The sequence below is a fragment of the Bombus pascuorum genome, chromosome 1 (genome assembly GCF_905332965.1).
Source record: "Bombus pascuorum chromosome 1, iyBomPasc1.1, whole genome shotgun sequence".
Classification (NCBI taxonomy): domain Eukaryota; kingdom Metazoa; phylum Arthropoda; class Insecta; order Hymenoptera; family Apidae; genus Bombus; species Bombus pascuorum.
The window spans coordinates 34639822-34664846 of NC_083488.1; the positions used below are offsets into that span (position 1 = coordinate 34639822).

The window sequence follows — 25025 nt, forward strand, 5'->3', positions numbered from 1 at the left end:
ATTACATCTTTTTATTAGAATTTTTACAATTCTATATTATTTCTATGACGCGGACGAAGCAAGGAACTTGGAGAAATTAACATATACTCTCTTTTAAAGTTTATTTTTATTTAAACTTCCACATAGTTCGCATTACCTTTTAAACATCATACGTATCTCGATAGTAGTAAAATATTCATAAATAATAATAATAATAATATAATAATAATATAATAATAATAATAGTAATAATAATAATCATTACAATGCTTAACATGGTTTAAGCATCCTCGTGTTATAGTCTTTTAACGTAGTACACCTAAAAACTAACACATACGTATGTTATCGTTTTACAAATGATCGAAACTTTTCTTCCGATAATTCTTTCTTGCGATGTACAGTTTTCGAAATTTCAAAAATCTTTCTTTTCCCTAATTCGTGCCTCTCACGAAACACGATCTATCAAGAGTTACAATACTTCTGTTCTATCTTTCTTTGATTAAAGGCAATGCGTGTTTCCGAGAAAAAGTGTTACGTACTTCGTAAAAGAAAGTGTCGTATCAAAGCGTCGAGAAAGTTGGTAGGTACCAAAAGGAAGAATAACAACTTATCAAATATCTTTGATTTCCTACACGTTACACGACGCCTACGCGCCGCTTATATCTTAACATTACAATCGTTAAATATATATATATATAAATATATATATTTATATATAATATATGTATTCTTCTTTTCGTTGATCATAACGAACTACGATCTTCGATGCTGATTTTACCGATCGATTCCCAGCTGGTTGGAGTTACCATCGATCGATAGCAATCCTATAAACACACGTGTGTGTATATCAAAGCGACAAAAAGCTGATCAAAAAAGACACTGCATATCAAACACCTATACAGTAATTTTTTTTTTTTTATACAAAATTAGGCGGTTCGTTTGATGGACGTCGAATGTGCTCGTTACATTCCACAGCCTCCGAATAAAGGATTCGTGTCTCATCGACGTTCGATTATCTCGTTTTCTACGTAGCTCTTTCAAGTTACATTCGGTATTGGTCAAATCGGATAGTAACGTTTCAAGGAATTCGTGAAGAGGGGGCAAAATTTTCGATACTTTTCATTGTTCGATGTAAAACAGTTAATTAGAACGAACGTTTTCGTTTTGTTTCCTCGAAAAGAAATACGCTTTCTCGTACCATATTCGAGACTCGAGTGAAAAACTACGTTTCAAAATTGCGCTTCGTACGCGTGTTTCGCTGCGAACCTTGCTTTCCCGTTAGTTCTCCATTCATACTCGTAATTTATCACACGTTTCGTCTCGAAATTTCAACACCGAACGTAGAATCTCGATCGTTTGTCAATGAGGAAACGAAGAAAAATAAAAGAGGAGGGGAAAAAAACTGAAAAAAGCATAGAATTTATTGGATTTAAGAGGGAAGAGCGGAGTAAACCGTTCGAGTAAACAGCGAAGAACGAAATCGAAATTTCACAGCGAAAGAGTGGAGAGAAAAAAAAGAACGGAGAAAAAGCAAAAGAAGTGGGGGTAAAAGGGAAGAATAGAAGAGAGAAATGGACTTACGGGAATCGACGGAAAGGACAGGAAGGGAGCGATCTGACGGACACACGAATCGTGGAATTTCGAAGGGAGTTTTAAGAACCGTTTTGTCGTGTATTCGTCCGGTCGATCGAGCGTCTACTGGTGCGCGATCGGGATAAGCTTCTCGCCCGAGCCGATCGCCGGAAGCGGAGCCTCGACGGTGAGCACGCCGTCCTTGCTCAGCGAAGACTTGATGCTCTCGGGATTGGTTCCCTTAGGCAGTAGGAATTCACGGTTGTACTCCCTGTACACCGATTTGCTCTCCGTCTTCTCCTCGTGTTTAGCGTGGACCTGGACACACGAAAATGACAGTTAGGCGATTTAAAAAGTAACAAATTTCTTGAATACGCACGCAGTTTCTTTTCTTCTCTTCCCTTACGGACGAAAAATATTTTAGTACAAGGGAATTCATTTTCCCAGGAAATCCATCAATTTTCTAGCGCGCGTAAGTCAAAAGAAGGCCAAGAATTTAGGTCGCCGGTTCGATTAAGCGCGTTCGTATTAATAAATCAGCTAGGACAGACCCATTTCTGCGATCACGCGAGCTGCATGCTAAAAACGACCAACGTTGCCCCGCTCGTTGGTCAACGGATGCGATAACACAGAACGCGCGAGGGTAGTTTTGGCAACGTATTTTATTCGAACGCTGTTATCTGTTCAGAATGTAAAGGGTTAAAAGCGAGTAACGTTGACGGCATACCAACCAACTTTCGATATTTATCTCGTCTACCATATAATTTAGCATATTGTCTACCATATAGCAGAGAAACGTGCTCGCTTTTCAAAGTTGATCGTATCTTATCGTACACACGTACGCACGACTTACCAGGCACCTACACCGCGGCACAAATTTTCAACTCTAGCTTCTCAGCTGTATAACGCGAAAATATCGAATCCATAAACATTATTTTCGAAGCTCGTAGGCAAACAATTGGCCGTTGAATAATTCAGAGTCTTCGCATGGCATGCTCGGAAGCGGAAAAGGGCGAGCTTCCCTCTCGAAGCTATCGAGGGTAAAAAAGACAGAGGTTGCGTGTCTCGTAATATGGACGCCCGGAGAAAGTAGGTTATGGAAGGGGACGACGATAAAGTCGGAATACATGGACGTTTCGCGACTCTCATTGGCCGGCGACTACTACCGGTCGAAACTCGTGATAAAACGAAGGTGGCGTGCAAAGGGTGGAAAAAGGAAGGAATCGAGGGTAAAATAATAAGCGGATGAGAATGGCGGCTGAAGGGCGCCACGAATTCTCCACCTCCGTATCCGCACGCGTCCGCAAATCGATATTTAGAAAATTGCGTCGACTTTTCTCGATGGCTAATTTCTTAGAACGCTGTTCGATGCTTTACGGTATCTGGTTGATCAGTTTTGAGAGCAAAGCGCGGAAAACATGGTTCCAAGAACAAAGATCAATCGCAGCTTTTTATCGCGGACTAACCAGCTCCGCTTTATCTATCGGCTACTACCGTCAGATACGAGCAACGCAAACGTCGTTCGATATGCAACGCGATTCGCGACACGGGGACGCCGTAGATTTGTTCCGTCACGGACGTAGCGATCGATCCACGGACGAAAGGTTCACGCGAGCAAATAAAAATTGGTTCGGAACGATGGATGTTTCTAGGTCAGCGGATACGCGCTTAGCGAATAACCACGTAGAATCAACGATCGATCGACGAAACGCGATATAACTCGGTCACGATTTCTCGCCGATATCTTTCTATTCTTTTCCTTGGTCAACGATCGGAGCGCGGCTTTCGAGCTTCGTTGCCACCGACGATCCGAGAAGCACGCCGTGCCACCTGTAACGATAACTCGAAGGTACTTTTGCCAAGTACGTACGTACCTACGTATTCGCGTTCGCGGCGCGGTCTCACCGCAATTGCCAACGTTTCACCATCGCTTTGGCGATCGAGCCAACGATCGTCCAACGATATCCGATACCCGCGTAGTTTCGGAATGATATCTCTCGACATGCGACGCTCGTTGCCTCTTTAGCGTAGGAAGATACGTGTATCGCTCGATGATGCGTGTACGAAACACGCGGACTAATTTTAGGTATTCCAACTCGAGAACGTACGATCGGGAGAATCTAGCGTCAGTGCCAGCAACAACGAGGTATTTACGATTTGCGTATCTAGTTTCTTTCATCGAGAAATCTACGAGTTTCCGGAACTCGGCAGGATCGCGTGACCGCTTTCGTCCTTATTCCTTCTGCGTCGTGAAACGATTTTCCGATACGTCCGTCGATCGATTCCGCTCCGATACAGCTATACACGGTGCGATTTACCGTTCGGGCGAAACGCGAGCGGAAATAAGTCTGTATCTCGATGGAACTTGAGGCGAAGGAGAGAGAGAGAGAGAAAAAGAGCGTGGTTCTTAGGAAAAACTCGCCTGCTCTTGGATAACGACTCAGACAGTGTCAGAGGTCTCGATTAACACTCGTCCAACGTACGACAATAACGTTGTACTACGAAAGTTTTTTTAAATATCGATGACTTTGAACGAAAGGACAACTGAATTTTCTGAAATTATCGGTAGAACGTGAAAGGACGAACAGTTTTGACCCGGAATATAAGAAGCGAGTAAATCTTTTCTATAAATTTCAAACAAGATACCAATCTCCCGGATACGATAAACAAACGATAAAACGAGAGAAACAATTATTTAATCGATCGTATCGTCCAATTATTCGGCTGGATGAAAAGTTGGAATTATTCGGAGAATCGTATTACCAGAAATCAACGCGTTTACCTATATCCGTTCTCGTCGATTTGTAAAATCGGACAGCAGCTAGCCGGTAGCTAATACGTCTGACAGACGCATTAAAAATAGACGTTGCATCAGGCAGTCGTGTTGCGTCGAATAACCGTGTTCGAGCAGCGGTCATGTAAATATTGTGCCACGACAGGCCATTTCTTACGGGTTTTCGTATAAATGAATCTTATTAGCGCGTTACGTCACGATAGAGAACCGATACAGACCGCGTCATCGACGTATTTAGGTGCTGTTACACGCTCGCACGATTTATCTCCTGTATCAAGCAATTACCTCCTCCAGCATCCTTCCTCTCTCGTACATCATCGATTTTTGTAACGAGGCAACTTTGCGCAATCACGTTGCGCTTTCCTTTCATTTTTACGTAGTTCGAGTAATAATAATAATAATAATAATAATAGAATTCGAAATAACGTTATTCGCCGTAAGACGGGTTTGATCGTGCGTTAATCCATACTAGATAATAGTAGAAAAGCACCCAACGCTGATTAAGAATAATTATATTTTATTGCGCGATCTAAAAACGCGCGTCGTTTCGCAGTACCGATCGAGATGGAAACGTGAAATGCCTGTGTACGCGACGTTAGGTAAAAGTAAGGAAACGTCGAAAAGTAAGAAAAGAGTTTCCCGAAAAAGTGTTACTCGCTTGGAACGTCGCGCCGCATCGCCAACACCGTCGGGTCGTTCTCTTTAACCCGTAAGTAGATTACTTTAGTTGCAACGACCTCGGGCACTCGTATCGCGGTAAATAAAGTACGCGATTACGATTCTCTCTCCAGCTTACATCGTATATTTTTATTTCCGTGCCTGACAATTTGATACTCGACATTTACGTAACGTCGAACTAGGCTTCTTATCTTATTTTTCGAATACCTAAACGTGACTCTACCGTCAATCGCAACGGCGATAGTCGACATTGTACGCGATGCGTCGCAACGTTCGTTCCGAACGTCTTTTTTACTTTACCGGGAAGAATCGAGCCGCGACACTCCAACGGGTACTTGATCGACCGATCTTCTACTTTTTTAACGTAAAATTTCCCTATCGTATCCAAGCGGTTTGAAAAACCAAGCGGCAACGTACGCGTTTACGTAGAGATCTAAACTTCTAAGTTGTATTTTAATGGGCAGAGACGTTGCACACGCGTACGTGCACAAAGGGATACGCTCCGAGTACCTCTATGGGTTCGGCGTGGAAAAATGCAAGTGCAGGATACGCGTGACCGCACCCGCGAGCAGGAACGCTCGCTCGAGAGGGTGGGCGAGGTTGGTCACGCTAATTGCGTTACGCGCACCGAGTTAACGAGCTGCGTTTCGACTCGACTCGAGGCTATGTCGAGACGATGTCGAGGCTCCGTGCGACGCGGTGCTCTCGTTCTTGGACCAATTCGATCTGACCGCGCGTTCTCCTCCTGCCAACGAACCAAATAACCCGGCCTTAACCTTGCGAGAAGTCGAGGAAGGTCTAGCAAATCGAACGCTTCGTCGATACGCGTCGTTACGCAACTCGTTCGAGAGAGATCGTGTTTCATCGATCAAAGATCGCTGCTAGAGATCGCTCTATGGATCGTTCGAATCGGATACGTATTTCTTATTCCATTCGAGAGAAATAATCGAGATGGATTAGAAAATATCCACCTTTGTCACACCGTTGCCACTTTCTAAAATCGTATACGCTGAATTTCTCGTTGCTCTTGTTTCCTTTACGCGGTAAAACCGCGTCGACCACGATGCTACAGCTTGCGCGGGCAAAAGCTGTTTCAATCGAACAACCGGTGCAACAAAGCGAAGACTCGCGGATCACCAGCAGGAAACCAGCCTGCTACGATTTCGAGGTCGCACGCTCTTTTCTTCCTTCGTCTTCCTCTATAAGGTACAAACGCGAGGGAAAAGACGGGGGAAAGAAAAGAAAAGAAAAAGAGTGGATTACGGCCGGAAGGAGGCAGTGATCCGTCGAGGACACGCGCGAGGCACGGGATATACGTGCAAATGGAGCATATCGCGGCGATACTAACACGACCGTCGCTCCAAAGCCGGAAGATCGGCTTGGAAACTCGAACGTTCGCCAGACGAAGCGAGCGTGAAAGTACCGGTGGTCTCAACCTCCACGCCGATTAGCCGCTCGCGCGAAAACCGGCTATCGCGATAATTCCGTAATCGGAGATAAGTTGTAGCACTTTGCCTATCGAGCCTTCTTCGATCGGAGGAAATTTATCAAAAGAAGAAAAGCCCTTTAGAAATTAGAGCGGCGTTACAGCGAAGAAATCGACGAATTTTCATCGAATCGCCTGTAACAAAACGTATATACAGATAGTTAGGTGTAACTCGAACTACGATTGTAAAGATGCCGTAACAGAGGCGTAGTTTCGCTATTAACAACGACCATGTTGCAACGTCGCGCGCACCGCGCATCGTAAGATCGATAGGTTTAACGGTAACAGTCACTCGGCGTCCTTAACGTTACAACGTTACAACGTTACAACTGGACAGCGACTCGAGTTACTCCGTCTTTCGTTAATTCAATACAATTACAAGGTGCACAACCAACGCGTTATTCGAGCGACGCTTTCACCTCGACTTCCTCGTTCGTGAAACAAAGAAGACAGCGTCGGCCGTTTAATCCGCTCGTTTGTTCGAGTTGGAGTTTGACTTCCAAGGGAGCGATATACGCTTTCTAGGAAATTAAATAGCCTGGACGGACGAACAATTGAACGTTTGAAACAGGTAAAGATATAGGAAATGAATCGAATCTTTGGTGATACGCGATTTCAAGATCCGACAGAAGATCCGTGGATGACAATTATTCGACTACGAACGATCGAGAGACTCGAAGGAAAAACGATACGAGAGGAAATCTTTTAGCAACGCGTTTTAACGTTCAACTTTCCGTCCCTCTGCGAACCCTTCGATCATACGTATCGCGCAAAGATTTTCAAAGATACTTGGGAGCATTCGAAAGACCAGCGACCCAGCGAAGCAGAGAGCCGGGGAAGAGCGAAAAACGTGTCTCGGCGTGTCTGGCGTTGCTCTGTTCGGTGTTGCTGGAGTTGGTGGCGATATCGATCGGGCAGCTGGCCGTAAAAGACGAAAAGCGAGCGAGCAGTGGAGCCGCAGGTAATCCTAGACAGAGGGTAACCTGGGAGAAATGGCAAGGCGAAGGGAGACCCCGATGGATGTGGCTGGTAACTGGTAACTCGACTCTGCCACGGATCTAAGCTTTCCAACGCGAGGATCGTCTTACCGGATCCGCGAGGATTACGCAAGCGGCCACCAACTCGCTTTAACGGCTCGACTCGGATGCGAATTCTCGATCGAATCTCTCCGATCTTTGCATGTTCCGGAAGCGAACATTTTCCACAACTATATATATATATATATATATCACAACGCGGAGTAGAGAAACCAGAGACTGTGAATGCACGAATGTCGCGTCAATTACTCGACTATCTCGTAACGATTTCTTCCACGTTATCTCGATGAAAGTTATCCAAGATCTCTCCTAAAGGAAATCCTGTACCGCGATAGTAATATATAGTTGATCGAGAAAGAAACGACAGACTCCTCTTATTCGCTATAAATAGACCGTGCTTCTTTGTAGAAAATTTATAAAAAATTGCAAAAATGTTGTGATGTTTCGTGCACGAGGTAAATTATTACCTAGATTCCACTCGTCCGATTGAGTTTAATCAACCAAAAGAACCGCAACCTAATCATAAACCTACGATAAATACGATAAATAATAAATTTCCAGTACCTTCGAAGATTCTGACGCGCGTTTACGCTGGCGTTTGATAGTCCGTCGAAGAAACTAAAATTTCGAACGTGCAGAAACGCAAGTAAGTCGCTGTGACTCAGAAGCTAAATATAGCCATCAAAATTTTGACATTGCTCCCGCTTCTGCTTCTTCCCGTGAACAGCAGCAACGCGTAAAACGGCAGACGTTCTCGAGCCGACCATCGAGCTTTCGAAAGTCAATTAAAGCGTCGGTGTAACGCAAGACTCCTTTCCGGGCTGTCTAATGGCACACTCTCCTTGACCGAAAAAACCTAAAGGTCGTGTTTTCTTAACAACTTCGTTAGCGACCCAAATTTTCGACCAACGCGCGTCGACCATAAAAGTTGACATCGTGAAAAATAATCTTCGTTGAATCGTTTCGTCGTGCTTCGATATAAACTTTTCTTTGATCGTACATTTTCTCGAAACTGTACGCAAGTGTAAAATCGTCCGTAATTAATAATTGTTTCGTGCTCTAGCATCGTTACAGTTACTCTTATTACCATTCCCGTGTCATCTTTCGTAACGAGCTTCTCGTTCGCCAAGACAAAACGTATTACTCGAAAGAACTTTATTACAACGATGTTATACTCTAAAAAAAAACTGCAATTAATATCTTTGGAAATAAGGCACTTTCTCGAAATAACGTCAAGAAACGGGACCGATTCGATTAGATAATTTTCTTTCGTCTATTTCTTTTCTATCAGCTTAATGGAAAAGGCCGATAAAAATAGCCAATACCGCTACCGCTAACCCTTAATCGGTAATCCCCGTTAGTGTACGACTTTCCCTGTCGAAAGCAACGTTCGATAAATTAGGATGGCAAAGCGAAAACGATTTGCTCGATACAAGGACCCATAGCAGCGTTCGCTGAAACAACCACGTCGAGTCTATAGATCATAGATCGAAAGCGAACAACATCGGTGGTCATGGAAGATCGATCGGATCTATTCCTGTCGGGAGGGAGACGATCCAGTTGCCAGAAACGGGCAAACGAACGACGCGATGCCACGCCACGCCACGAGTTTCGCAATCGTTTCGTCCAAGTGGCCGCTCCACCGCGTTCCTCGTTCGAACAAAACCGCTGAATAAACCGGTCCCTGCTCCTATTTATCCGAGTCGTACTTTATCGAGCAAGCATGACGTGATCGCGCTACACAATAAGCGGAGATCGCATTCTTCGCTCGGTCTGGTGCTCATCCTTCGGAACGCGTCCTTGGAGCAGCCCTTTAAGGACAGTGATACGCGAGCAGAGTCGACCTGAATTCACGGTAGACCTTGACCACGATAAAACCGCGGTCAACCTGTTTCCAGACGACAGCCGTTCTTTAAAATGCCCCCTTCGAGCGGGACCGGTTAAGGAAGACGGCGCCGATTCACACTCGTTGCTCTTTACCGAAAAAAGCATCTACACGTCCCAGGGACGCGTAATGGGCTAAGATGGCGAGCAACTCGCAGCCTGTTTCGTTATGCAACGCGATCGTTGCATCCTTTCCACGTACGTATGAAAAACTAGATACTTTGGCGTTCTCGATGCGGGAATATCTTTGGACTCGAAAGCTTCGGAAAAGTGCGATTAAAGGTATTATTAAGGAAATGCTCGAGCTTTCGAAGCTTCCAGAGAACCTAATTAAAACTCGTGCTGGATAAAATGTTGTCGAGGAGAGGGAGGGAAAAAGGGAGAGAGAGAGAGAGAGAAAGAAGGGGAAACGGAAAGAGAAGTTAATCGCGTTGGCGCCTTAATAACCAGCCGTCTCCGTGATTGTCTCGCTTCGAGATCCGAGGAGTGAAAAAAACAGAGGGTCGACGTTTATCAGAGCCAGACCAGCTGTTTAGCGAGGAAATCGGAATAAAGCCGTCCCTGTTCGTGGGTGTATATACTACACGCTATACGCGATCCTCCGTTACTTTGATCTTTCTTCCATTGCACGCCGGCAGATTATCACGGTGCAACGACCCTACCTTCCGAGTTTGCATAACGGTAGGATTCGATTTTTCCACCGCGTTTCTCGAAAACCTTCGCGCTGCGCTAATCTTTCGTGCCGCTTTCCACTTTCGTCAATGTAAAAAATTCCAACGTTTATCGGATTCTAGAGAAACGTGATTCCTACGCTATAATAATCGAGTCTCGATAGAAAGAAATTGGAATTTTTCGAAAAGCCGAAGTCGAGATTAAAGCGAGAGTGACATATCGTTAGAAAATGATCGCTATAGAGCGCTCATAATGGTCCAACGTTATTCCAAGCCGTCGCGGCGTGACGAGCACCGTAAACTTATTTTTGGTGCGAGTTATTTCCGTTCGGGTCGACGGGAACGCCAGCCAGAGAGAAGAAACTTGAACGCGCGCACGAACTTCGGAGAAAATTCTCAACGGCTGCTCAAACCTCCTGCGTAAATTTTTCTCTCTCTTATCGCGTTTTATCGATCGACCAGACGCACCCTGTTGTTCGTTAGTATCCGTACGCTTTCATCAATTTCTAATTACTTTTCATCGTAGATCGGCTTGTAAACGTTGATCTACGTCCGCGATCGGCATGTTAATCGCGAGTCGAATTTTCTACCGTTCGCGATTCGGAAGATCGTTCGCGTACTTTGCCAAACTTGTTTATTCGAGATAGTCGATATTTCTTGTTCCGCGGTTTCTTCGAAATTGATCGCTTAGACGCGAGTGTGTACACTTTCGTCTTCTTCTGTATGCAAGGGTGAACGGTAGAAGAACCGTGGAACATGGAAGCGGCGAGAACAGGTAAATATTTGGACAGGGTAAGAAACGTATACATCGTGTCACGAAACGTTCGGTTGGTTAGGAAGGAAGGTTAAAGAAGACGGAAACAATAAACAAACGAGATAAAGCGTATCTCGGCCTACGTTGTTTCCGATCGATTTAAAAACTACAAAGAGGCTGCTACCTTGCCGACCTCCTTCCAAAAACTTTTCAATTCTCTTACACGCGTTTAATCAATTTTTCAAGAGCGTATACGCTCTTTTATTACGCTTATTACGCGTATTCCAGTGGAAGCGAACAAGCAGCGACTGGATGAACCAAGAGGTTCACGCTACCCGCTATGCGAACGATGCCGGACTTAATTACGAAGACGCGCGGCTGTTTTAAGTAACGAGAATTGCCCTTACGGGGAGTTAACACCGGTGGAGCCGACTTCCTGCCGGGAAGTGACGTAACAAGAGCAATTACAACGTTCCACATCGTTCATAAAGAGAAGCGAGTGCCAGTAAACCGGCGTAAAATTCTCCGCCACTTCCTGTTCGCCATTCTTGGCCAGACGTGCGCGAGATATTTCGCGTCGCGTCGCGTCGTCGTCGTCATTTCCTCTCTCGTCGCGTTCGAAATAAACTTTAACGAATAAAAGTCTCGTCTTTACCGTCGTTTGTTAGAGGGGAATATACGAAGCTTTTGATTTAAACCAGAGATTATCCTCTATAATCTATTAGGAAAAGCCTTAGAAACGTGGTGTTGTTCGATCGATTTTCTGTTGTTCGATGCAACTCGTCGAGAAGTCACGGTATTCTACGTACGTATCTAGCCGTACGGCGCCGATTGCGTAAAACAACGGGCCAGATTCGGCGGTTGCCAAGTTGTGCAACAAGCGGCGTTAGAGAGGAAAATATGCGCGCACCACGACGAGTCGCAGACGTAACAAGTAATTTTGAGTTTATATTAGATAGGCCAACGTAAAATACTCTCTCTTCGAATAAACTTTTAACCGTACATCGTACGAGTTTGTCGGTATCTACGCGTCTTTTTAAATAAACCTCGAAGGAAAATAAATTTACGCGGAAGACCCAATAGGAAACCTCCGGATCGTTCCGTGTTTTCCACGACGAAACGAATAGGAGATAACGCGACGAGGCATCCTATCAACGCAGAGAAGAAGAACGCGAACGGTACTCACCAGCAGCTTGTTGTCCACGGTCTTCACAACGATTTCCTCCGGCGTGTACTGGGAGACATCGAATCGGAGCTTCAGCATTTTGCTGTCACCTTCGTCCTGGATGAGCGGGCTGTTCAGGCCATCGAGCCAGGCCGAATCGTGCTGGGGGCTCAGAGAACTGCTGTTTTGAGTGCTCTGCGTCGTGGTGCTGAAAGGTACAACACGACGAATCATCCATTATCGGTTACGTTCTTTGTCTCTGTAACTTTTATCACGGTACAATCGTGAACGTTTGGATGACGAAGAAAGGTGAAACAAAAAAAAAAAAAAAAAAAAAAAAGAGGAAAAAATGAAGAAATAAAGACATAAAAAGAATATGCGTTGTCGACGACGATGCGGTTGCGATCGAAAACAATACAAATGACAAAGGAACGCGTCTCGACGAAGACTCGTTCGCCTACGGGTGACCTGGGTGGTGTACAGTTCGAGAGAAACAGAGCCTTACCTACGATGATAGCGACGATGCAACAGAGAGGAAACAATAGCAAACACAACACTGAAACTGACTCAAGACTCACGACTAAAATCGTGCGCATCTACTCTGACTAAGGATGCGACAGATCGAGAAACTCGATCGCTATAGCGTGGCACACGCTCGCCGGTCACGATGGCGTTGTTGCTTTCACGAAACACGCGACAAACCGCACCAAAAGCAATCGTTACGGTAACGTTACACAACATAATACGCACGCTACGGCACTCGAGTTAATTCGTTCACCAAGCGGTTAATTGTTTGCCAATGCAACTACGTGAACAGTCTCGTGCCCGTTACCTTGTACAGTGTTTTCTTGCCGATGGTGGCTTATGGTTAGCGGTGAGACAGCGGTAGAAAGACACAGTAGGTACAGGGGAGTATGGTACGTACATAGAAATAAAATTTGAGACAAGCGCGCGAGGCAGCTGTTTCGATGACGACGCCAATTTCAGCGAGTGAGTTTCAGCGGCACGGTATTTAGAATTAATATCGACGGCGAAAAGTTTGCATCGATCGATAGGCTGAACCGCCGGTCGATGGCAAAGTTAGCAACAGGTTCGTTATTGGCACAATCGGCCAAGTAACTGGCAATTTTCGATATTCGACACTCACGCGACTCGAGTATCGTTAAGCTCGTGAGAGAAACGTATTAATTTAAGGATACTCATCCGCCATGGCAATATTAATTCGATACGTTCAAATTTAACCGCATTTTCCCTGTTTTACTGGAAGCCAGTACGAAAAAAAACGAACGCCACGAATTATACGACGAAAGAGTATAATTACACCGAACAGCAAGCCGCCAATTCGCGTTTCTTACGCAAAGATGAAAAACAAAATGGCGAACCTCTACTAAGGAGAACAGGGACTAGGCAACTATTCGTACGTTAAAAAAGAAAAAGAAAAAAAAAAGGAGAGAGAGAAATCGTTGGTTTTTTTCTCTGTGTTTACAGTAGCGTCACCTTTTGAAGCTGTCGAATGCGGACCGCTTTGGCGGTGCTGCAGGGTCGACCTTGTCCCAACCTTCGGTCTTCGAGGTCGTCGAGGTTCGGTGTTCACTGGTGCTCGTGTGATGCCGACTTCGAGTTAGTCACCAACGTGCCAATGCAGAGAGCCAATCAGAAGGCGAGACAGAAGTCGAGCAAGGGGGAACAGGGGACATTAATATTTTGTTAACTTCGGTGGTTAGTTTCGTACAGCCGCGTTTCTCCTCGCCGCCAATTTTTCGTCTTTTTTCTCTTTCGACAAATTTCCGCTGTTTCCTGGCGTCAAACGAATCGTCGATCGCAACTTTGTTCTTCCACCAGTCGATTACAATTATCATCAACGTTGCTAAAATAAGTCAGAGATAAGCCGGCGACGGCAGGCACGGTTGGCCATTTCTTTTCGAGTTGTATTTTTAATTAGACCTTTAAGCTTTAACGGAAGAACGAAGGAAACAACTGGACGTTCGTAGAATAGAGTAGAGTAGAGTAGAATAGAGTAGAGTAGCCGGTTCGGTTTGTCGCCAGGAAGCAGTATGTACAAGAGGAGTTCCAAAGAAGGTCCATTCCCAGGATAAAATTGTTCCGTATTTACATACGAAAGAGGCGTAAGAATAGCGCTGCAAGTTACGTCTCCGCTGGTTATTTGAAAAACCGTTTACAGCGTATCTCCAAATAGATGGCACTCTTATTTAGAACGTCTGTGCTTCAAGTTGCAAAGCGATGTAAAACACATTTCTCAACGTTGCAAACGTTACTTAGCAGTTCCCAAATTTGTACGGAACCTTGAAACGATAAAATTCATCGCTTGTTCGAGCGAGAATTGCTCGCATTCTACTCGATCATGGAATTGTAGGCAAGCAAGGAAGACCGCTCGTTTGGGAACTGCCGATGCAATCTGTTCATTAACGCTTCGTGTCACTGCGGGTTACACGCTGTTACATCACTCGGCAATTCGGTAATTAGGTAGGCTAAAACCAAGTATCCGCATCATGCCAATCAGCCATTAAAGATTACTTTGGCGAGCCAGCAGCAACCGCGATCACGGTTTACATCCTGGGAGAAAGATCTCGACCACGGAATTTGCACTGCGTACAACGCGCTGTACATTCGTAAGAGAAAAAGGAAACGTTTACCAACTTGTATAGCTAAAAGTATTGCTAGAAACTCGAACGTCCGTTCGTTAAAAGCGATTGAGTACTCGAGAAAAGAGAGTCGAGACAAAACATCGTACGAATATTATTAACGCGTTCGAACATATCGGTACTTTGTTCGACTCGACTTCTCGGTACTCGAACAATCGCGGAATTAACGCTGCTGTTAAGAAGATACAAGCTCTTTTCCATCCGCTGTTTCGTCCCATTTCCGAACCAACTTCGTTACCGATCGATGCCGCACTAATCGCTTCGGTCAATCGACGTTAAACTAATCCACGAGCCGTCATCAATTAACTTATCCGGCTTCGTCGTTATTTATAGCATATCGACGGTCAAATGCCACAGTACGATGCGAGTCTCGTAAAACCGATAGCCGGAAGTTACGGGTCCTGTACGCTCGTTGGAGGAGGTCGCCGACCCCACGGACCTTTCTAAAATAGTCGCGCTACGGCTGTAACGTCTCGTCGTATTGCCCTCAAAATTAGCCCTCCGCTGTACTCTACCCTTGCACGTGAAACGGATATCTGTTTTAGAAAGTTTAATAATAATCCTCTTAGCGGTACGTGTCGTCTCGCCGTCTCATCGAGCTTTCGCTACTCGCTGTTTCTTCGACTCTTCTTTGGCCATTTGGTGTCTCGTCGAATAGAATCGACGGGTGAGAAAAAACGCGTAAAGCGAAACTTTGAACTCGTTTTGACGCAACGTGTACGCATCGCTGTTGTCGGATAATTTATTATTTTTTATCAGACCGCGACCATGGAAAATCTTGCCAACGATTCGTAACGATCGTGAAATCAATATCGGTCTCGAAAATCTAGCTGATAAAAAATTACAAGTACCATTAAGGTGTATTAGGAAATAACGTTTTGTTTTTTTCAGATTTTTATCGTAAGAAACCAACGTGCTTGAAAACAACAACCGAACAAACACGTATACCGAACACGTTCGACGACCAATCTCTTCTATTCTTAGGAGAAAATTGTCTGCGACAAAGTAACGATTTTAGCAAGAAAATGTCGCTGTATCCTGTCACGCGACATAACGTGCTCGTGCACAGTGTTTCGTTCTCGATACGAGAGAAAAAAGTAACTCGCGAAACAGTAGAAACTGCACCATTCTACGTTTCACGTTACGTACCGCGTTGTACGAGCGTTCCCTCGACGATCCACGTTCGTAGAATTCGTAAAAATATTCGATGGATCGCAAACTTGGATGTTTCGGGATTTTTCGAAATTTAAGTGCCGCGTCCGAACCAACTTTGATTCGACCTTTCAATGCCAGAGCGTAAATCGATCCTAAAATATCTTGCTTGCTAAGATATATGTAGACGGAGAAGCGGCTTAAACTCGGTAGCGAGTTTACCATTCGACGATGGTAAAGGGGATCGAAAAAGGTAAAGAGGAGTAGATTTAATGGGTGGTTCGTTGAATGGTGGCGGTGGCGGTCGGTCAGCAAAGTAAGGAGGAATAAAGGGAGCTGTTTCCCTTTAGCAAACCTGTTTCGCGCGAAACAAAAGCGGGTCCGTATCGAAAAGATCGCGATGTCTGTCAAAACGTCTTTCAGACAGCGTTCTACGAGATGAAGTATCGAGAAGGCGGCAGGAGAAAGGTCCCATCTCGTTGTGGCGAGTCACGAGAGGTGAACCGAGCAGGATCTCTACAACACGGAATCGTTTGGCTCCAAAGGCCACGCGATACGTCACCAACTCGAGATCGAGCGCGAGCGCGACTTTCCATCCAGTTATCGTGTTCCATTTTCGATCGCATTTTCAAACATTTTTCGCTCGATTCCTCGTTTCGTCGAATAGGAAAAGACCCGTTTATCGCGTACGTCTCTAATGCATCGAGCTCGATGGCGACTATAATTTTATCGCGCAAACAACAAAGATAAGACGAAGGACATCCGATTTATCCCTGGCAAGGATTCAACGAGTTGATTATAAATTTCTCAGTATGGAATGTAAATGGATTTGTACTTGGCCTAGAAAGACTGCTCGAAAAAAATCGATGACTAGCGCGCCCGAGATTGCCAATAAGTCGATCGATTTCCCTTCTCCTCGCCTCGATCGACCGGGTCGCGAGTAAATTGGAGAATCGAACACCGACAAAGTCGAACCAACTGTAAGTCATTTTTCCTATCAAGTGGAATCTATCCATTCTTTTCTTCTAAATTATTCCTGCTAGCATTAGAAATACCGTAACATAAAAATACACGTAACGTCGATCGTGTAACTATCCACTGTGACGAGTCAGAACGACTGCTTTTTTCGTTACGTTTTCGCATTACGAAACCATGCGCACTGTGTCGACGAGTCGACCGGTTAATTCGATCGCAAGCGATAAAAGCGAAAACGAAACGATAGATCGTTCCGAGTCTATACACGTTGCATACAAATTTTCCGCAGATTAAGCAGAGCAAAGCGAATAGGCCGAACTGATTTGAAACAAAAAGTCGATGGCTATTTCGCTGCTTATCGTATTAAGCGTTCGAGATATCCATCGATAAATTCCACGCGAATACATACAATACGTATGTACTATCCGACTATCGACGACCTGTTTATTCGATGGAAACGAAAAATTCCAAGGAAAATTACGCAGCCAGAATACCATCGCTTGCCTCCGCAGCATCGCCAAACAACTTCCTCCTTGTCTTCCTAACGAGTTACGCGTGCATATTAGCCGAGCATCACGGCGAAGGAATTCTCCGAAGAGGAACTCGCGTACGGTCCGTGAAACGCTACGACGAACGTAAATCCGATCCGCTGATCGTAGGTAAGCAGCAAAGTTTCGAACATCGATTAGACACGCTGCACCAGGGAGTACGCATATAGAAAATGCGTAACGCGGCCGATTAATTCTACATCTTGGATCCTACGCGTTCGATGGATCGAACGCCGTGTACGTTTCCACGAATCGTTAGGTCGAATTAATTTCATGCAACGTTCGTTGCTATAAATAACTCGCCACTCAAATTTCCGACAAGTTGCACGAGTAATTACTTCGGATCAAAGAGGATCTGGGAATTCGTTCGAACGATTCGCAAGTGGCTCGGCGCGGTTATTACGTACTCTGAGCTTTCAAGAAATCTTCGAGTTATTTAAGGAAATTTAAGGAGAACTTAGTTTTCGAAAAGTCGGAAGCTTCGCCACTCCTTTTCTCCCCAACGATTAGATCACGTTTGCACGATTTTACGTTACAAGCTCGTGCCTGGTTCTTTTCTCGTGCTCTTCTTGCTCGTTCGACGAGTACCAAGCTGCACATCCAAACTGCTAAACGCACGAAATTGCGTCTATCAATTACGTTCGAGGTCCGCTTCCTTCCGTACACCGATCGGTAACGAAACCGATTCTACAACGCGATAAATTTGAATTACGCCTACCGCGTGCCTGTGCTCTCGATTAGCGACTCGTCCATCGATAGCGTCGTATTGCTTCGTCATGTTCTCTAATTACTCGATACTTTTTCCTATGCTCCACGTTTCCGTACCTCGATCCTCGAGTCCCGATAGACGTGAAAAAGCAGAACGGTCTGTTATAGGTGGTTTTATAATTCGCAAGCGATATAAGCGATCGACTCTCGGTTCTCTCCACCGATTCGTCTCTCGCGCGTATTAGAAAACATTTTCGAAAGCTCGCGGCAACATTTATTTCGAACGATACTTGTCTATTTGTGGCTAGGCCGTCCCTGAGCGCCGATTACGTCACCAACTGGCCACGTGACTCGTCGGACCTCGTAACTCGCAATGGTCCATATTCGCCTCCCACGGATCGACCGACCGCGATGCGATCATCCGTCATCGATTCCGTGCACCTGCCCACTCGCCAACCTGATTACGTCGAAAAAAAAGATAGGGTAACCTTCTTCGAGACGAATCTTTCGAGCTACGTGGTACAGCACTTTTCCAAATATTTAATCTACGTTTTAACGGTACGTGGACTTTTTGACAAATTTTCTAATTTTCTAGGAAACAGGATCGTTCGAGCGATTGTCGACCACTATTTTAGGAACGCGCGGCTTGCTCGCCTTCCACGTGTTCTCGACACGTTGCTTCGATGATTTATAACGTTCGAGCAACGCAGACCTCGATGGGCAACCTTCTCCGCGTTATTTTAAAAGCTTCCGATGGATTTCCGATGCTTTCGTGGTTCGCTCGTCGGCGCGTCGCTGACACCTACCTCGTACTCGTTGGAACTCGTGGAAATTCGGCGACGTTGTACTCGTCGGTAGCTTCGTACAACGCGAAAGAAATTTCCGTTCGAGAATTTAAAAGCGCCTAAAGAAACGACCCTTGAAACGATCGATGATCGGTCACAGTAGTTAATAGGTATTGCGCTTGCAAACCGAATCTGGAAAAGTAAATCGCAACCTTGCCGTAGCAGCTACGACAGATCCTCGTGATGAGAAATGCAACGAATGCGGGCCGAACTCGAAAGCCTCGACGATTCGCGTACGCTGTGTCGAAAACCGATAGGTTCGAAACGAAAGCATACAAGTAGGCGAGCGCTTACGAACGAGTCCCGGAGAGAAGCCAAAGGACAGGCGTGAAAATGCAAAGCTGCGTTTATGCGTGGTCACCTACCGAAGTTTAATCACCGTTTTGTGATCCGGCGGATATGCATTCCGGTCGACGATCATGGTGATCCGCGTCAATTCGTGAATCGGCAAATCGAATGGAAAAGGTAGAGAGAAACGATTTGCTATGTCGCCTGCCACGGAACTAGAAAATTACTGCGCAAAACGTTGTACGATCGCCGTAAGCTCCTCACCTTTTCCGCACGCTGCTATTACAATTTAGTGCACGATCGCGAGTGGGGAACACCGATGCACCGTGTCACTGTCAAGGATGCGCGTTGACGCAACGCGCGCTTATATCCTCTCTAACGATGAGCCGCCGTTGTTGGTCGGTCAACACCGACTCGCTCTAACGATTCGTTAAACCACGCGCTTACGAACAGAACGCGTTTCTATTCTTTTCTTCTGTTGTTCTCTCTCTGGCTTGTTTTAAAATTAAAATCGTTGTCCAAAGAACAACGATTCGCTTTAACGACTCTTCGAACGTAAGTTTAACTTGGAACGAAGAGAGCACGAGATTGGATCGTGTTGCTATGGCCTTTGGATTATCGCGAGGATACGTTACTCCTTTTAGTTACAAAGTACAGAATCTTAGTCAACGTGCGTTATAAGCGTTTTCCGAGCACATCGTTGTTGCGTTAAGATTCCGCAAATATCTGTCGCGAAGAAATTTCAAATATCTCGGCCGATCGTAACACGGTAGCGGTTGTTGTCAAACGCGGACTATCGGTTATTTCAAAATGTAGGAAACGAAAATGCAGAGTATCTCTCGGTTATGAGAAGAACGTTTCTTCGTGATACGATCAGATGCGATAAATTATATATATATACGTATATATGTAACGAGATTGCAGGAAGGAGCGTGTTCTTTGTCAGTGCGACGAGTCTCGTTAAACAGCCACCTATTACGCAACGTATCGTTTCGACTAACGACCGACACACGACCTGCCTTTACATAATCCTCCATTATAATCGACGCACGAAAACTCGTCACATCGTTCGATTTAATTATAACGCCCGTCGTAGAATCGCTATCGGCTAACGATCGTTGCACGCAATTTCCAGATATTATCGGCTGTTATTGGATATCGCGTAATTTCTATCCAACACGTTCGTACGTATACGTTTGTGATCCGAGTCGGGGCTGGTACACGACGGAGAAAAGCGTAGAAAACGACGATTTACACGCGATAAATAAATTCGCTACGAAACACGCAACTATTTGGCTTGCTCGATTTCATAAAAGCACCTCGTCCGAAGCATCAAAGGCGATCGAGCCACGTACATACCACTGTACGTACGTATATTCATCTTCCGATCGAATCTAATTTTACGCTCACGCGATCGAAAGCACTTTTCGAATTAAATCATTGGCATGCCATTTTGACGGCCAGCGAAAGGTTATTCGATCCATTCCTCGTTTTACGAGCGCATAAAATTCCACGCCTCTTTGTTCAAAGGCATTTGTGAAACTGCCCCTAAAAAAAAAAAAAAAACTAAAAAGAAAAAAAAAACAAAAAGTTAAAAAAGAACCAGAGAGGAACAAATGGATGTAAAACGTTAGTGAAAACAAGTAATTCAAGCAAGCGTACATCAGCTCCGGCAGAAAAGTGTTTTCGTGCAAACGCGCGAGATCGTCGATAAAGTCTGAGAAATGACGAAATTCACGGTAAATTGTAAACGGCCCAAATTCCCATTTGCCAAGGAGGAATCCGTAGAATTTTGGTCGAGGTTATTTTCCGTCGATCGGGCTTCCCCCGAACAGGGAGCAAGAACGCATTGCCCACCCAGGCTAACGAGAATCCACCAAAATTTGTGATCGACGATGAACAGTTTCGCGCGCTGTAATTCGCACGCTTTTTTTTACCATCCTACGCATCCATCTATCATCGTTACATTTTGCCCGTGTTTCGATGTAGGATTTTGACTACTTAATATTTTGAGAGGAAGGAACGTCCAGTCGTAGTAACAGATTCGGTAAATAATTCGATTTCCTACCGCGAGTCGTATATGTTAGAAAATGTTGATCTTCGAATAGTCGAGTAATAAATTTAGAACGATGCTTCTATAATTAGTAAGTTGAGCGCGTAGCGGGCAAGCATATCCAAGATCGAACAGGCCTTCTATTAAAATAACACGACTGTCAGCTTTCGCGGTGTTGGCATGCAAAAACTGTGGCACATGGCACGCATTCGCCGCACGATCCACAGCGAATTCGCAATTTATTCTGCGTGAATTCCGACGTAAATGTTCCGAAGATTCGACTAGTTCTTCGATAGACCAAAATATCCAAAATTTCCCAACGAGATGCCCGAAACGTTTGTTCGAATATTCGATAAAGGATTACCGAAAACTGTACGTGAAACGCGTTGAATCGCGAATTACGCTACTACCGTACACTTCCAAGGACAAATTCGATCATATTTCTTTGAATTTTTCCTTAAAATTAAATATCGTATTTTCCGGCAACAGCTCTCCTATATTCGCTTGCCGAGCATCGTAACAGGCAATCACTCGGAATAATCAGCGTTGCTCTCCACCGAGATTAGAATTTCAAATGCGCCATAGACCAGAAACAACGAGAAACATCCGTAATGAAGCGTTCAAAGTGTCGGGAGACTCGACTCCCCGCATGTTTCAGGATAGCCTGTACACCAAGGCCAGGTGTAAATTTTCGTCCAACGAGATCGTTTGTTTTTCGTTTATACCCTAGCAAGAAAGGCACATCGAGGGGGTTCTCCTCGCGCGTTCTTCATAGCGAACGCACTGACGAAGCCTCTATAAATAGCGGATACGTTACTGAAATACGTGAAACGAATATACATATGTACGTGTGTACCGATGAAAAAAAGTGGCAGAGACGCGACCTTAATTTACTCTTACAGCGATCAACACTACGTTTTCGTTTCGTTATCACGCGCTAATCAATATACGTGTACGAATCAAACAACTGTCAAAGCAGCGCGCTTTCTCGTCGCTTAACGAGAAATTCGCGTACGAAAACCTTCCGTGAATTTCTTTTCGAGATGCCCGGAAAGCAATGCGATCGAAACTTTGAAACTTATATATATATATATATATACATACATACATAGAATATATAGAACTATATAGAATGGAACTTTACAAAGGATAATATCCATCCTTTCTAGCCATCTTTCTCCGAGCGTCAAAACTTAGGATCACGTTACTTTTGTACCACTCTGTATAACAAAAGCAGGTAGATGCGCAGGTAGACGAGGTAACGCGAACACAGCGTTATGCTAATTCGCGCTAAAAATCAACACATTGTTGTGCAACCGGGCAAACATCGATCCATGGAAAAAAATTAAATGGCGGCTATTGGCACGCTGTTGCACCTCCTACGATATGGGCTGAATGTTTATGGTTTACGAGTTCGTCGTTAATTCGACACTGAACCATCGACCAATCCATTTTCGCGTTCGTTCCACTTTCACGAACCGATTTCAACAAATATAATCAGAGTTGGTAATTTATATCTCACGCGGATGAGTTTTCATGGTCGGCTAAATTCGAAATCGTATCGTGTTGTTACCGTAACCCGATCCACGATAAAACTGATCGATTCTATCGGCAGACTTGAAAAACAACTTCGCGACCGTTCGATCGTACGATTCGAATCGAATGCGTTTAAACCGACAATCGTTCTGTCGAGTATGTCTTTCAATGAGAATAACATTTTATAAGAAAAGTGCAGCATCGATCGATTTAACTCGTTATTAACTCGTTATCTATCGCGAACACGGAAGAGATCGAAAATGAGGATAAAGACGTTTTAACGCTTCTTGTTTCCGCAGCGTTAAGACACTCGAATTAATTTCAATAGCGTCAGGCATCGATTCTCTCCTCTCTTTTACCGTTACTCTACGATGAATTTCGTTCATGATGTATTGTAATATCGATCGCTCTTCTGGAAGGAGGAACGGCACGTTTGTATTCGATACGATGACTATGTAAACAAGAGTTTCTAGAACGCCATGAAAAATAAATACCGGTCCTGTAACCGACGTGAAACGAGACGTAAATTCAAATCCAAGTAAATTTTAAATATATCTCTTCTTAAAACCCCAATACATTTTAAATCCGATCCAATGACTTTCGATAGTCGTCGATAGTCGTATTTTTACCTAAAATAACATTAATACGATCTTCTTTGACGATAGCTTTTTCCGGGCTAATTTTCAATCCCATAGTCATCTTATCTCCATCTATCCGTACTTCAAATATTTTCCCACTTGTATCAAAAATCACGTTCGTAAATACTCGTATTTCGTGTGCCGCGTAACATTTATCATTTTAAGAACGTTGAAAAGAATCTTAGAGCTCGGAAATTCATCGGAATGAACGAGCAAAAGAGAAATCGTGCCGGGTGTACGCGCGTTAAAAGGTTAGGTGCGTCTCGGTAACAACGTACCTGGTGGTGCTCTTAAAGAAGTTATTGCTTTCGCGATTCATCAACTCGCTACGGAACCGTGACATCTCGTCCTCCATCTTTCTCATCTCGGCGTCGAAGCGTTCCCGTATGTTGGAAAATTCGGTGTCGATCACGCTGAAGTCACCGAGCTTGATAGGAATATTGCGTTTGATACCACTGTCAGCCATGATTTCTGCCTCGTTCACACTCGTGTCTCTCTACACCAAAAGCCACTAAATGAGATGCTCGCTCGTATATCAACAACAAGCACTACTCTCACGAACGATCGTTTTTAATTATTGCAAATATTGTTCTCGGTCACGTACAACCGTTCTGTACGTTGTCTCGCCTAAGAATGAGCGCGGCTCACCGAATGCTCCTTAAATAGTCGCGACGCAATCGTTCGGCTATTCGTGGGAGTTCGTCGTCGTTCGGTATGTTCCGGAGGCGTTCGGGTTCGTGCACGCGGTCCAAACTGGGAACGAAATTTCACGAAGATCCGAACGACATGTATTTTCTTTTGCTTTGGGATTTTTTGCGAAAGGTGCGCTCTTCGGCTAGTGCAAATTACACAAATTAAGCGCTCGTCGAATATTTTAAAGCAATTTTCTAATCCTCTCTACAACATAAATTATCCGAATTGAATTTATTCTGCAAGATTTAATCCGTTTAGTCGTTATTGGTAAACGTTTGATAAATAAAATGAAAGAGCAGAGAAAATATTAAGTATCCTTAAAAAAATATCAAATATTTTTTAGTTTATTGAGAAACAGCGTTTGAGCACTTATCGATACAACAGCTAGTCGTATGAAATTTTTCTTTAACACGCATGCAACAAAGCGACGATTGGTTGCCCTATTTTACGATATAACGCTAGAATTTCAAGTTTCATATTTTCCAAGTAAAACAGGATCACCTACATAAACCGGCATGTAAGGTAGCAAGTTATTCATACGTGCACACGACGTACAAAGTCTCTGAATAAATATATGATCTAAGAAGAATCGGTGGGCGTCTATAGGTTATGATTTCGCACATAGCTCGAACGATTGTGTTTTATACGAGAAACGATGACTAATACGTGACCGTGCGATCATTTCCTTATTGATTGTCTTTAGATCGTAGACGTGTATATCCGCATAGAAGATTTTATTTCTATCGGTATCGAATTTCTAAAAAATTTTGTTTCGTCGTCGTTATATAAAAACACTTTTTTAATGTCATTTATTACGTTTGCAATGTTATAGAATCGATCTTTTAACGATTTATGCCACGGCCGTAAAATTATACGCGTTAACATGCGATATTCGCGGATGATCCG

At 44.3% G+C, this 25025-nt stretch overlaps 1 protein-coding gene across 3 annotated transcripts; it reads right to left on the bottom strand.

The window, feature by feature from the left end:
- Window positions 1–87: 87 nt before the first annotated feature.
- Window positions 88–24089, bottom strand: LOC132912037 (heat shock protein beta-1). 3 transcript variants are annotated; one of them, XM_060969137.1, is made up of 4 exons: window positions 23705–24089; window positions 13518–13634; window positions 12042–12228; window positions 88–1869 (listed from the first exon to the last, which is right to left on the bottom strand). In XM_060969137.1, exons 1-4 carry the CDS (start codon window positions 23890–23892, stop codon window positions 1675–1677), a joined length of 687 nt encoding a protein of 228 aa, XP_060825120.1. In that variant the 5' UTR covers window positions 23893–24089; the 3' UTR covers window positions 88–1674. The 3 variants fall into 3 exon arrangements, with proteins under 3 accessions (XP_060825120.1, XP_060825137.1, XP_060825129.1); XM_060969154.1 differs by lacking the exon at window positions 23705–24089 and adding an exon at window positions 19277–19463; XM_060969146.1 differs by lacking the exon at window positions 13518–13634 and having other exon boundaries at window positions 23705–24087.
- Between the last annotated feature and the right edge of the window lie 936 nt (window positions 24090–25025).

Coding starts and splice junctions, on each gene's coding strand:
- LOC132912037 (XM_060969137.1), bottom strand. CDS start 23,892: ATGGCTGACAGTGGTATCAAACGCAATATTCCTATCAAGCTCGGTGAC. Junction 13,635..23,704: donor TTCTTTAAGAGCACCACCAG/GTACGTTGTTAC, acceptor ACTAACTCGAAG/TCGGCATCACACGAGCACCA. Junction 1,870..12,041: donor CCGTGGACAACAAGCTGCTG/GTGAGTACCGTT, acceptor TCGTGTGTCCAG/GTCCACGCTAAACACGAGGA.